General features: G+C 39.5%; 1 protein-coding gene across 1 annotated transcript in view; it reads right to left on the bottom strand.

Annotated features, from left to right (window-relative positions):
• The window catches only part of CYLD (CYLD lysine 63 deubiquitinase), a 41,728-nt gene that overhangs the window by 2,292 nt on the left and 27,331 nt on the right, over window positions 1-12,105 (bottom strand). The window contains exons 9-17 of the mRNA XM_025044597.1: window positions 11,326-11,491; window positions 10,266-10,407; window positions 8,886-9,008; window positions 6,768-6,859; window positions 5,896-5,962; window positions 2,362-2,494; window positions 1,313-1,421; window positions 397-515; window positions 5-143 (exon numbers count right to left, since the gene is read on the bottom strand). Coding sequence (XP_024900365.1) covers window positions 5-143; window positions 397-515; window positions 1,313-1,421; window positions 2,362-2,494; window positions 5,896-5,962; window positions 6,768-6,859; window positions 8,886-9,008; window positions 10,266-10,407; window positions 11,326-11,491 — 1,090 coding nt within the window. The remainder of the gene's footprint in view (window positions 1-4; window positions 144-396; window positions 516-1,312; window positions 1,422-2,361; window positions 2,495-5,895; window positions 5,963-6,767; window positions 6,860-8,885; window positions 9,009-10,265; window positions 10,408-11,325; window positions 11,492-12,105) is intronic.

Below are 12,105 nucleotides of genomic sequence, written 5' to 3'. Positions count from 1 at the left end.
TGGCTCGTTTCTATGCAGAGCACGGCGAACAGCTCCATCTTCTGGCAGGGGACGCAGCCGTGCCGCCAGTCCCGGTCCGGCAGGTCTTTGGGCAGTGACACTGGGTTATATTTGTGATTCAGTCTCTTGGGATGCAGGTGGACCTGAAACGGAACCGGACTGAGCCAAAGCCGCCGTGCGCGTGCACGGAGCGCGCCCCCTAACGGCGGCCAGGCCCGTCGCCCGGGGCGCCGAGGTCACCGTGTCAACCACAGGCCCGGGAGACGCCGAAACGACACCGCTCCCTTGTGCATTTCCAGGAGTGAATTATGAGTTCGAAAACTATTCGAAACCTGACACCTGTTTTCGTCGCAAGTACTTTAGCGAGGGAACGTCCGTGAGTGAGGCCAAACTTACTTGAGTGTTGCAGGTTTTGCAAAACTGCTTGATCTTGCCGGCGGCGATGTCGCCGTCATCATAGCATTCTCGACACTCGTACATGGCCAGCCCGCCGCAGATCCGGCACTGCCGAGGGGCTGGGGCGGCGGGAGGGAGAGGCGTGTTAAGGAAACTTGAAAGAGGGGCTTTCTTTCATTAACAAGAGTAAAAAGTTAAGCTTTAAAGATAATGCTCGTGGACTAAATAACGTCTCCCCGCCCCACCCCGTGACTTTAAACCGGATTTCCTTGAATTCGGCATACCTTTAAAGACATTTTCTCTGACTAGATGGCAAATTTTGTAATTACTATATTCCAGGCTGTTTTCTCTCAATTATAAAACGTCTACTGATGAAAATTCAAAGAAAGACGACAGTATAAAGAAGAAAAGCCAAAGCACCCGCAGGTTTAGTTAGCCATAGAAAACCACTGCCAGTGCTATCACGAATCTCCCCCATTATGTCACGTCTGCACATTTACAGAGCTGCGTGCGCGCATGCGTGTTTGTGGCTCCTGCTGTCCGAAGTATCCTAACGTTACACAATGACCCCGTTTACACGTGTTGGTGTCAAAAACATGGATCTTCATGGCAGTAATCCTTTGACAGACCATAATTCACCTAACCACTCCCCTCTTGTTAATACAGATTGTTTCTAATTTCTTAATCATGCAACAATAAACATTTGCATATAAGATAGTTATCTGTGTGTCTGATTATTTTCTGAGAATAAATTCCTAGAACAGGAATTACTAGCTTAATGCTCCCAGGCTCCTCCCAGATGCCGAACTGCCTTTTAGGAGACTTGTGTCCTGTTAGACACTCGTCCACAATTATGGAGCATGCCCTGACGGCCTACTCCTGAAGAACAGAACGAACTAAAAAACCTCATACTTACTGTCTTCAAGTAAATCTGTTATATTTAATTCCAGAGAAGGAAAAATTTTTTTAAATAGTTTAAAGTCTTTTCCAAACCGAGGCATCTGAATAATCAGACATGACGGTGCCTAAAAAGAAAAGATGTATATTTTCAGAATCGAAGTGCTGAACAAAACTTGGCCCTAAGAAACTGAAAACAGACACGGTTCTCAAACCAGGCAGTAGTTTCGCCGTAACACTGACGGCCTGTAACACAGGACCCACGTGTGAACGTGCAAGGTGAAGGCTGAGCACCAACGAGCCACGACTCCAGGTATCCAAGACCCCAGGGACGCACGGGCACCCAGAGGTCAGGCAGGTCAACACCCTTGGGTCTCAGAATATGACGACTATCTAGAGTGACATTCTACTTTAGGTTTAAATTTAATAAATGTTTTGGGAAAATTGTTTTTGCAAATATAATTTAAAAACTGCCATCGCTGAAGTACCCTATTCCTTATATTCGCAAATAAATAACTGTCACTGTTAAGGTTTTACCAGAACATTCCTAAAATGAATACAATAAAGATAAACCACAAACATGGACGACCAAGATCATGAAGAATCTCAATAAAGTGAAGGAAAGATAATTTACATTACTTGTTCATTAACGATACCAATATAAGTGAATTTATTTGGTCTCTTACTGAAGGAGGAAAAGTAAACTTTTTTTTAATATTTGAGTAATACGCTTGGGTAAAATCTGAATTGAGTGAAATGTTAAATTGGTAAAATAACTTTAAAAAAAAACATAAATCTTTGCTTGAAACTACTTACAAGTTTTCAAGTTACAAATTAGCTTGATATTTTCTTTGGCACCAAAAATCTACAAAGTTTGATCTTAATTCTAAGACATTTTCTACAAGGACAAAGTTGAAACACTGTGCTTTTTAAAAGAATTTTATGTTTTGTTAACAGCTTATTTTTCTAACTGCTCAGTGGGTTAAAAATAATAGTTATTGGATCTACCAGTAGTTGTAAGAATCCTAAGAACTTTCATGTAAAATATAATAAGTAATTATCACTAACCTCTGCAAATTTCAGGTTACTGTTGATAAAAGACCATTCTAACAACTGCTGAATGGTAGGAACTCCAACTTTCTCATTTTTTTCCATAAAAATTTGATAGAAGTAACAATCTTGTACTTTTTGACCTGCTGATCTAAAAAACATGCAAAACAAACAAACAAACAAACACACACACACACACATATAATTTATTCCTGAAATACCTAGATCAAAATGTGGACTTGTTCCAAAAGTACTTGAGAATAGAAAAAAACCCATGAAATTGAAGCTGCAACTTTATACAGTCAGAGCGACAGACAATAATTTAGATAAAACAATGAAATGTCCTTGTGCATGAGACCTTAAAAACGATTTCTTGCTTTAGTTTTCATACTGAAAAATTCAGCGATCAGGATAAAAATAATGGAATAAGTAACACTGCAATCGAGAAGCACTGTGTAATAACCAGAAGCTCGAGTCACTTGTTCAACTTAACTGTTCAAATCTAGAAAGCAGCAAAGCGCATCTAACACCTGAAACAGGAAAGTAAGTTCTTATATGGCTGAATGAGACACACCCTTACAGACCATTGAGACCAAACTCTTCATTTCTAAAACGAAGGGCCAGAGATCTAGGGCGGGACCATCACTTCCCAGCAAGTCAAAAGCAGAGGGTGCAGGACCCAGCTGTCCCAACCGCCACCCGCTGTCCTCTCCACCACACGTGCTGTCTCTGTGCGGTCACCCATTTATTCGACAAATGCCACATGAGTGCCCACGACGTGCTGATCACGCTGCTGTCCTTACCGCGGACGATTCTCACTATTTTACTATAGAACGCATTAATCTTTAAGGCTAACTATCGAAGAATTAATCATCTTTAAATTTACTATTTACCTTTTTAGCAGAATTTCTGGGTATAGAGTCAGACTGTTTATATCTAGATTTATTATCTAGATTTCAAGATTTTTAGGGAAAAATATTAACATAGTTTTCATCATAAAACCTCAGCTATTTAGAGACCAACCTTCAGAAACCCTCGCTTCCCAAAGCGACTTAGACTCTGAAGTAAACAAAATTTATTCAGTAACACAGCACATTTTTGAGAACCTACAACAAATAGAAACGATAACCAAAAAATTTGAAGGTTATCTGCTATATCGATATTTTAATGGGTCGCTGATGACTACAAAAGGCAAGCATTTTTCTGTGAAAGCCAAAAGGCATTTAAAAAATTAATAGGTAACAGAAAAAAAAATAAGACAGGAAACTAAGAAAGCAGAAAGTAGTAGAGGTCAGTAGCGATTAGAAATAATAACGGTGATGGGGACGGGGGGCGGGGTGAAGGGAGCACCAAGGAGCAAACACGGGGAGAGAGAGGAGACCCAGAAATGGGAATGCCAGACAAACGGCCCGTGATACTGGGACAGAAGGGGGCGACAACCCTTTATCCCTTTGAGCTACATTCTGGGTAATTTCTTCAGATCTGCTTTCCAAATAAGCAACTCTCTCTTCAGCTGTACATGCTGCAGCCAGGGAGGTGACCCCGCCCAACCATGTATCTATCACACATGGAGATACAGACATTACTTTTGTATTCTATTTCTGGGAATTCCATTTTTGTTTATTGGATTTTGTTTGTTATCAAATCTGCATTTATCCTTCATAGGTATCTAAGTCCTTCTTTTGTCTCTTCCATCATTTAAGAATAGTCTACAGTCTCTTCGAAGGTGCTCATCCTATCTGTTGCATCAGCTGAGGCTCCCTCGGAAAGAAAGGCTCTTGGAAGGGAATAATAACACTCGGGGGAAAAGGGCTAACTTTCAAAGCATCATCTTATATCTTTTTATAATCTTTAAACCAGCGATTCTCAGTATGAAGATGTTGCTGAAGGGGAGGGGTGTTTGAAGTGCCCAAGGCCCTTTCAAAGCTACGAGGCCTTCAGACACCCGCGATGTGTTCCCATCTGTGTCTGGTCCCTCCTAACGCCCTCGGAGGATCACTGCACTATTCATCCTGTGTTATCACTGGGCCCGAATGACATCCCCAGGGGTGTTGGGCCAGGCAAGAAAGAATGACGACTGTTTTAATCATCTGGAATTTATCTCTTGAAGATGAGAAACAAAAGTGACTTTTCCTCGCAAATTGCCTGCTAGATTTCCTACATCATTTAGTAAACATGTCTTTCCCTCCTATTTCCATCTGAAAGCTGACTTGCAAGAGATTGAAATAGTACATACAGTCAATTCTATTTCTGAGCTTTCCATTCAGGTCTATTGACCTGTATTTCTAATTTTATACCAGTATCACACTGTTTTAAAAGTCGACCGCTTTGCCTCTATAGCTTCAAATAGAATTCTTTAAAAAAAAAATAAAACTTCAAATTTTTCGCCCATTTCACCTAGAAGAGAACACTAAAATCACTTACAGAGTTCAGATCTTGCTTATATGCGAATTATTTTATTTAAAAAAATTAATATCTTTAAGTTACTTAACCTTCCTACCTGGAACACAAACTTTCTCACTAATTAATCAAATCACCTTCCAGCTCAATGCAAATCTTTTAAAAAACTTATCTCGATAGAATTGACTTCTTGGCAATTTATATCTTCATGAAATATGAAACTATATCTCTTTTTCATTTGCTAGAGGATATACAGAAATACTGTTGATTTCTCCATAATTTTTTCCTACATGGTCAAATTATAAATTCTTTTGGTAATACTAGCAGTTTCTAAACAATTCTCTAGGATTTTCTAGGTATACTCACAGCTATAGCATCTTTGAATAGATAATAAATATGAACTCTTGATGTTTATGTATCCTGCCTTATTTCATTAGTTAGAACATCCAAAATAACATCAAAATATAACTGTGGGTACATCATCCCTTCTTTTAATCCACCATCAAAACCATCACTGAAGACACAGAGGTAAGAGTACTTGTCTGTGATTAGCTTTTAGGGAAGTAAATGATACATCAGCGAGATTTTAAACAGAGACACCCAGACTAAAATGTACAAAGGTCCAGCATTCGAACCATCTGGAAAATTCATCCATTTGGAATAACTCAGTAAGAACTTTACTGCATTAGATTCAAGGCTTTCATTTCAGATGGAGGAAAAAAGACCAAGTTATAAAGCTGGGAATACAAGAGCCAATTTAAGGCTAAATTAATTCTTTGAGTGATGGGTAGTCAAAATCAGTGTTCTCACTGTGTTTGATTAGGTTAGAATAAGCTCCTCTTAAAAGGGTTCATTAATTTAAATCACAAAAATACAAAAATATTTATAAACCGTTTCATAAGAAACTGATTTGCAATGATATTTATCACTCGGGTTAAAATTAAAAGCACAAATTTATACTGGATTCATCCTTCAAGTTAAGTATGATACTCTGGAGAAGACAGTGATTAAAATTAATTTGCATGGTAGGAACCTAGCATATTAAGACCCCTACACAAAAACAGTATTAAGTAATCACTGAAGAAATCATTTCTGAATGATGAAATGAGGGCTGTTGTTTTTCCAATGTTTCTGTAACAATTTAAAAGTTACCTTATTTTTAATAATGGTTCTACCCTTAAAATATGATGAAACAAAATATTCAAGAATTCTTCAGGATCTAGGAGAAAATAAAAAATCAAATAAGTGACAGACAAAACTTTCAAATCATTCTGTTTTATAATTTATAACAGTCATATTCTTATATTGAATTCGATTTCATAATCAATATCATTTCAATTAAAAGCATAGTTCTCCAGTTTTTCTAATGAAAAATATAAAGGATATGATAAAGCATTATATTCTGATTTTGTTATAATTTTAATGCATTTGAAAAGGTTTAATAAGTCACATAAAGTGAAATAATTTAAACTTGGGGGGGGGTGAGGCTTAAGACAAGTGGAATAAAATCTGAAGTATGACCTTGTCTTCTCTTGATATTTAAATATTTACCAAGACTCCAAACGTTACAGCTGGTTACGACAGGCTGCTCACCCATTCAAAGTCAAGAGCTGCATCTGAGTAAATCCATTAGCTACGAACAGATTGAAACGCTGACTCTGACCTTAATCCTAGCGGGCCACTTTGTAGCTCCCTCTGTAACAAGGAAAGCCACGTGGGACAATGTGGATGACCCAACGCGGTCACCCTTCACCCATGTCTGAATATCACTAATGGACAGTAAGGAAATAACCTTTTTTATTCATTTAACACAGTACAACCAGCCAATTTCTCGAAGGAGTTCACTATCCCACAGCGCCACTCACTTTTAAAACAGAGGAAACATTTTTAAAAGGGAGAAAATTAGAAACCACACAGAAATTTCTATTTATTAATAAAACTACACAGACACACATTTCAGTCAATAAGTTAGAATATGCTTTCAAATTATGTTTGATGCATGTCCTATATGTTAAGACAGTCACCTTTTTCTTCAGAAGTAAATCCTGATGCGGCCTCAACTTTTTCAAGTATTTTTCTCAGTTTCATAATCTTTGTTGCACACACATATCCATATCTATGTTAGTAAAAAAATATTAATACTGGCATATACATTAATATATTTTGACAATCACACATTTCTTATATAATTCTAGCATATCATAAATCGATAGGTTAGATAGTTTTTTGAAGAATACAATTATGGGCTTCTTCTTGAGGTTTGAAAAATTAAAAATCTAGAAGCGGAGTTATCCCAGACACTATTATACCCTAAAAATAATGATCACACACTAATACAAGAAAAAATGTTTTCAATTTATGACGACTGGTTTTTTAATACTATTTGCTTAAGGAGTTAAAACTAACTGTAAAACGGAATATACTATGTGGAGGGGGAGCCCTTTCAATACTAAAAGATGAAAGGGGAAGAAAAATCTAAAATCTGCGATCAAACTAATCATCATAATTACGACATTTTCTCTCATCTTTGTCTGAATGCAGGACACGTTCAACACGTTTAATGTCAATCCGTGACAAAACTTTGATTCTAACAATGGCTTCGGAAGAGACGGGAGAGGCCACCGTAGACTTAATAGTGCGCTGAGAACTAGCTTGTTTCACAGCCGCTGTTTGTGCTGACTGTTCACTCACTCGTTAACTCTGCAGCCAACACGTACTGCGTACCTACCACTTCCATAGAAATCTAAGCTTTTAGCCACTGAGAATACAAAAAAAAAAAAATGAATATAGTGAAAAAACAGGTTCCACGACACAGGGACGCTGCAGACACACAGAATCCTGATCGCGACAGGATGTCTGTGGACAGGGTGACAAAGTCGGGCTAACCAGGACTCCGAACTGGTTGGACGTAGAATCCAAAGAATGTTTATTAATGTGCGACGGGGTTTGGGAAGGAAAGGACGCGGTTTCGGACTGGATCTGTCTTGTTCTAGTGTCAATCACTTGAGGGAAAAAACGGTGCCGTTTAAAACTTTGCATTTATACAAATAATACAAAATAATTGATGCAAAAATCGAGACTCGTGATTATCTTAAGGGGTAAAAACTACAGACGTTTTCATCATTACAGAATTTAGGGAAACAAAAGATGTAAGTGGAAAATTTATTCACTTACAATTTACTTTCCTAGTCAGGTTATACAGTAGGTCATCTGAATGCTCACTATATTTCAGTACTTTGCATTTTTTTGGTCAAGATCTTGTATCAAACTACTTTTTCATTTTAATTGTTAAATAAGAAACATATGGCACAAAATTTAAATTTAGTTTAATATGAACTTTAAATTATATAGTTTTCTCCCTATGTTCCTAAATAAACAAATCTGTTTTATGATCTATGGCCCTAACTCTTCATAATTTAAATTTTATAATGTGACAGGATCATATATTCCTCTGCCACTTATCACAGGTCTTTACTAGACGTCTCGTCGCTTGTGCTTGAACTCTTACAAACTGCTTCCTGTCCCCAGAGAAAGGCATATTTATAATTCTTAAGCTAGGGAATGAGCAAAAACATCACTTTTTTTTTAAGGGAAGTGAAACGGGGCCTAAACATATTCCTTTAACCAAGATGTGTTAATAAAATACACTTCATCTCTTTCTAATACAGAACTAATAAATACCAGCTACTCCATGAATAAAAATTTTCCCTCGCTCCTTTTCTTTCAAGTAAAATTAAGCTTAATAAGCTGGGCCACGCCAATTGAACTAATAAGCCTGACTGTTGTTGGGGCACTGTTGGAATAAACTGCTTCAGAAGACAGGAATCCCAAATGCTTTACACTGCATGATTTTGTCTAAATCTACTGTACTTGCTAAATTATAGTATACTCTACCAAAATGGTTCCATCACTTCATACATTATGTGCTATATACCATGGCCAGATTTAAGAAATTAAATAAGTAAAGGCAGTACACAGACCAAAAGTTTAAAAAATGGTTAAAACTTCATCAAGAGAACTAATTTTTGCCCATTTCTTACTAAATGAAAGCAGGACATAAATTAATTACTCTACAAAAAAAAAAACAAAACAGTATATAGGACACCATGTAAAAGAAAAATAACTATACATCTTCTACTTACATTCTCAGAGGATTCACAATTTCTGTCCTCAGTAGCTCTTGAGTTTCACTATAATATTCTACATCATTCTTTTCTTTGGGTCTAAGTAACACGGTGTCCAGAACAGAACTAAAAGCAAACAAGCTGCAAAATGAAAAGAAATTTTCCTCATGCTATAAACGTGTTATTATTTGAGAAACTCATACTGAAAAGAACACGAAGAGAAAAACCACCAAGTCCGGAGAACAAATAACGAACAAATTAGGATTTTCATTCCCACAGGTTCCCAAGGGCCCTGTCACGGTTCGGCCACCCCGGCCTAGAGCTCCTCCAGGTTAAGGACAATACTAATGTCAAGGCAAGCTACGGACTGGCAGGCCTAAAGGATAAAAGCATGCCTTCGCCACGCTGGGAAAAGTTCTCTGCAGAAGCTGGAAGAGGGCCGACCGACCTGAGTCAGACCACAAGCAGGCAGCAGGGAGGAGTGTGGAAGCTAAACTCCAAAGCGAACACGCTCCGACATGTCACCTGCTCCAGATGCCACCCCCGTCTCTCCCCACGCCCCACTGCAGAGATCTAAATTTCTTTAATCGCCGAAATCACTTGTGATTGGCTGACAGCGGTAACTTGCTGGTATGAGAAAAGCTCTGGCTGATAGATTTGTATCAGGAAATCTAAAGAACATTATGTCAATCTTTGCTTTATGTCAATAGATCTGAGTGGAAGCATCCTGCCAAAAAAATGGCCGCCACTTTTACCCTTCTCCCTACCTTTAAATTTTTAACATCTCACTAACTTCCTGATTCTTATGACACGGCCGTCCAGAGCTGGACGGTGACACTCGATTTAACTGGCAGAGTACTTGGTTCGGTCTTCATAGTGTCGAAATTCTTGCCATGCCAAGTTGTTCCACTTTGGAATAAACTACACAGACGAGGGTAACTGGGCTTCGGCTGAAAATGAAGTCCTTTTATGACTGCTCCCGCCTAGCAAAGCAAACACACAGCAGCCCACGGCTTCTTGCAAGTCGCGACATTTGACACGTGCACGGAGACGCTGTGCTACACTCTTGGGCCATGGGACCCGCGCGCTCTCGCAGCGCCCGCTCCACCTGTCACGCCACCATCCACCTGCTCGCCATCATTCCCCGCGTTACGCTTCGTGTTAACTTTCCAGACGCAGGCACACGAGACCACATTCGACAGCTTCCAAGGAGCATATACTGGAATGCAAATCTCCCTTTCTTTCCTGAGCCCCCTCCCAGCCCCACGTCCCTGCCAGAAATAAATATTTCCCCTTGGCTCCTGAAGAAGCTAGACCATGCCGATCGGACTAACAATAAGAAGCATGACCATGAGGGCAGGTGGCAGCATGCTCCTCCTGCGCTGATTTTAATCTTACCAGAATAAGGTCGAGTCCAAGTAACAAGAGTTGTAATGGCCCTGGATCCCTTTCTTCTTTCCAATCATTATCTCTAACCCCTCTTTTTCCATTTTTGGAGGAGTATTTTCTTCTACTACTTCACTTAAGTAGCCTCCAAAGGCTGAAAAGAAAAATAAATAAAAATAGCAATTCTTTTAAATAATCACGGTATGTATTTCCACGTATTTCTTCACTCAAAAATTTATACATTTTTGCATTTTGCTGCAAAATTCATTTCTCAACTTAAAGGTAAGTGAAAGGTGAGTTTTTGGTTAATTGTTAGTCAGCTTGGCTTGTAAAGAACAGCTTTGGCTACTGTTCATTTTCAACCTCACTTCCTTCCCAATTTAAACACACTTCATAGTATGTTAAAAAAGCATCTGCCAAGTAAAATATTTTATTGTTTGAAGATGCTTCATTTTCAAGTTGGAAAAGAAAACGAAAAACTCCACTATTTTAACTGTAATGAAAAGTGCTTTCCGTGAGGATGGTTTTCCTATTTACATCCTGCCAAAAAAATGGCCGCCACTTTCACTGCTATCACCCAAACTGGCAGGGGACAGTGTCAGGAAACCGCCACCTATCACAGCTGATGAGGAGAGCATCCTCCGTCAAGCAATCTAAAACCACCTCTTACAATGATGCCGAATGCCAACACCTTGATTAAATGTGCTGATTGATGAACTTGCACAATACACGAACGGGAAGGACAGTGCCAACAAGAAAGCCCCGTTTCAATCTCTACCTCCTGCGCCGCTGAAAATTAAGTGTCTGTAATTAACAGGAAGAGAGAAAAACATCCCACTATTTTTCACTATTTAAGTCTCAAGGACGTTTCCTGACACTTTTTTTTAATGTTCCCTCTCAGGATAACTCTTCACTTTCTTATACACCAAGTAAGAACCTTTATGATTTAAAAGCTCGATGAACCAACTGGCAAGAAACAAATTTAAACCCTGGCACTGCCACCGACTGCCAAATGGCATGAGATCGGAACTGGAGTCACCCCGAGGGGCGCGGAGGGAAGGCGTGCGGATACCTAAGGAGTTGCAGCGCTCGATCTGGTTGGAGACGGGCTGCAGCGAGGCGAACCTCGAGTCGGGCCTGCAGCTCTTCAGTTTGACAAACAGCGCCTTCTTCAGGGCGCAGGTGAAATAGCGGGTGCCCCGGAAGGTCCCGTCCGTGCAGCCGGCACACTCGTCCTCCTGATGAAGAGATGCGCCCACATGCGTTACTCCGCTTCTCGCAAAGACAGCACACAACGAACGGAGGTTTGTGGTTCGGGTTTGCCCTTTCTCTGAATTCTCAGGTCACTGAGGACTCCGTCAGGGGGAGGGGGGTTGTCTAATCACTGTTTCGGGCCCAGCTGATGACTTAAGACATTAATGCCTTTATCTCGTTTGGAGCCCTCAGTGTACTTCCTTCGGAGTACATGCTCACTCCTCCCTTGGTTAACTGACTTTCCTGCACCGTTTCCACAAGGATTAAAACTGGAAAACGGGTGGGGGGAGGGAGGAAAAGGAGCTATTTATTTTTACAACCCAAAAAGAGAGAGAGCATTCGCTAGCATGCAAACAAACAACAAAACTCAAGAAATGTATTTAAATAAAAGCTAAATGTACTCAAATTCTCTTCTCCTGATTATGAAATGTGAAACAATATGCCTTTCCTAATGTCCAAAGGGAAAATCTTTCCCTCTACCAAAGATACCTAAAGATTTCTAAAACCGGTGATTAATCTTAAAGCCAGTGATGAATGGGGGAGGGACACTGAGGACGAAAAACAAAAGCTGGTCACGGATTTGCTTTCCTTACTGTAG

Source organism: Pteropus alecto, unplaced genomic scaffold (assembly GCF_000325575.1).
Source record: "Pteropus alecto unplaced genomic scaffold, ASM32557v1 scaffold123, whole genome shotgun sequence".
NCBI classification, from domain to species: Eukaryota; Metazoa; Chordata; class Mammalia; order Chiroptera; family Pteropodidae; genus Pteropus; species Pteropus alecto.
The sequence above is the reverse complement of the archived record's forward strand: the minus strand, read 5'-3'. Positions and strand labels throughout refer to the sequence as shown.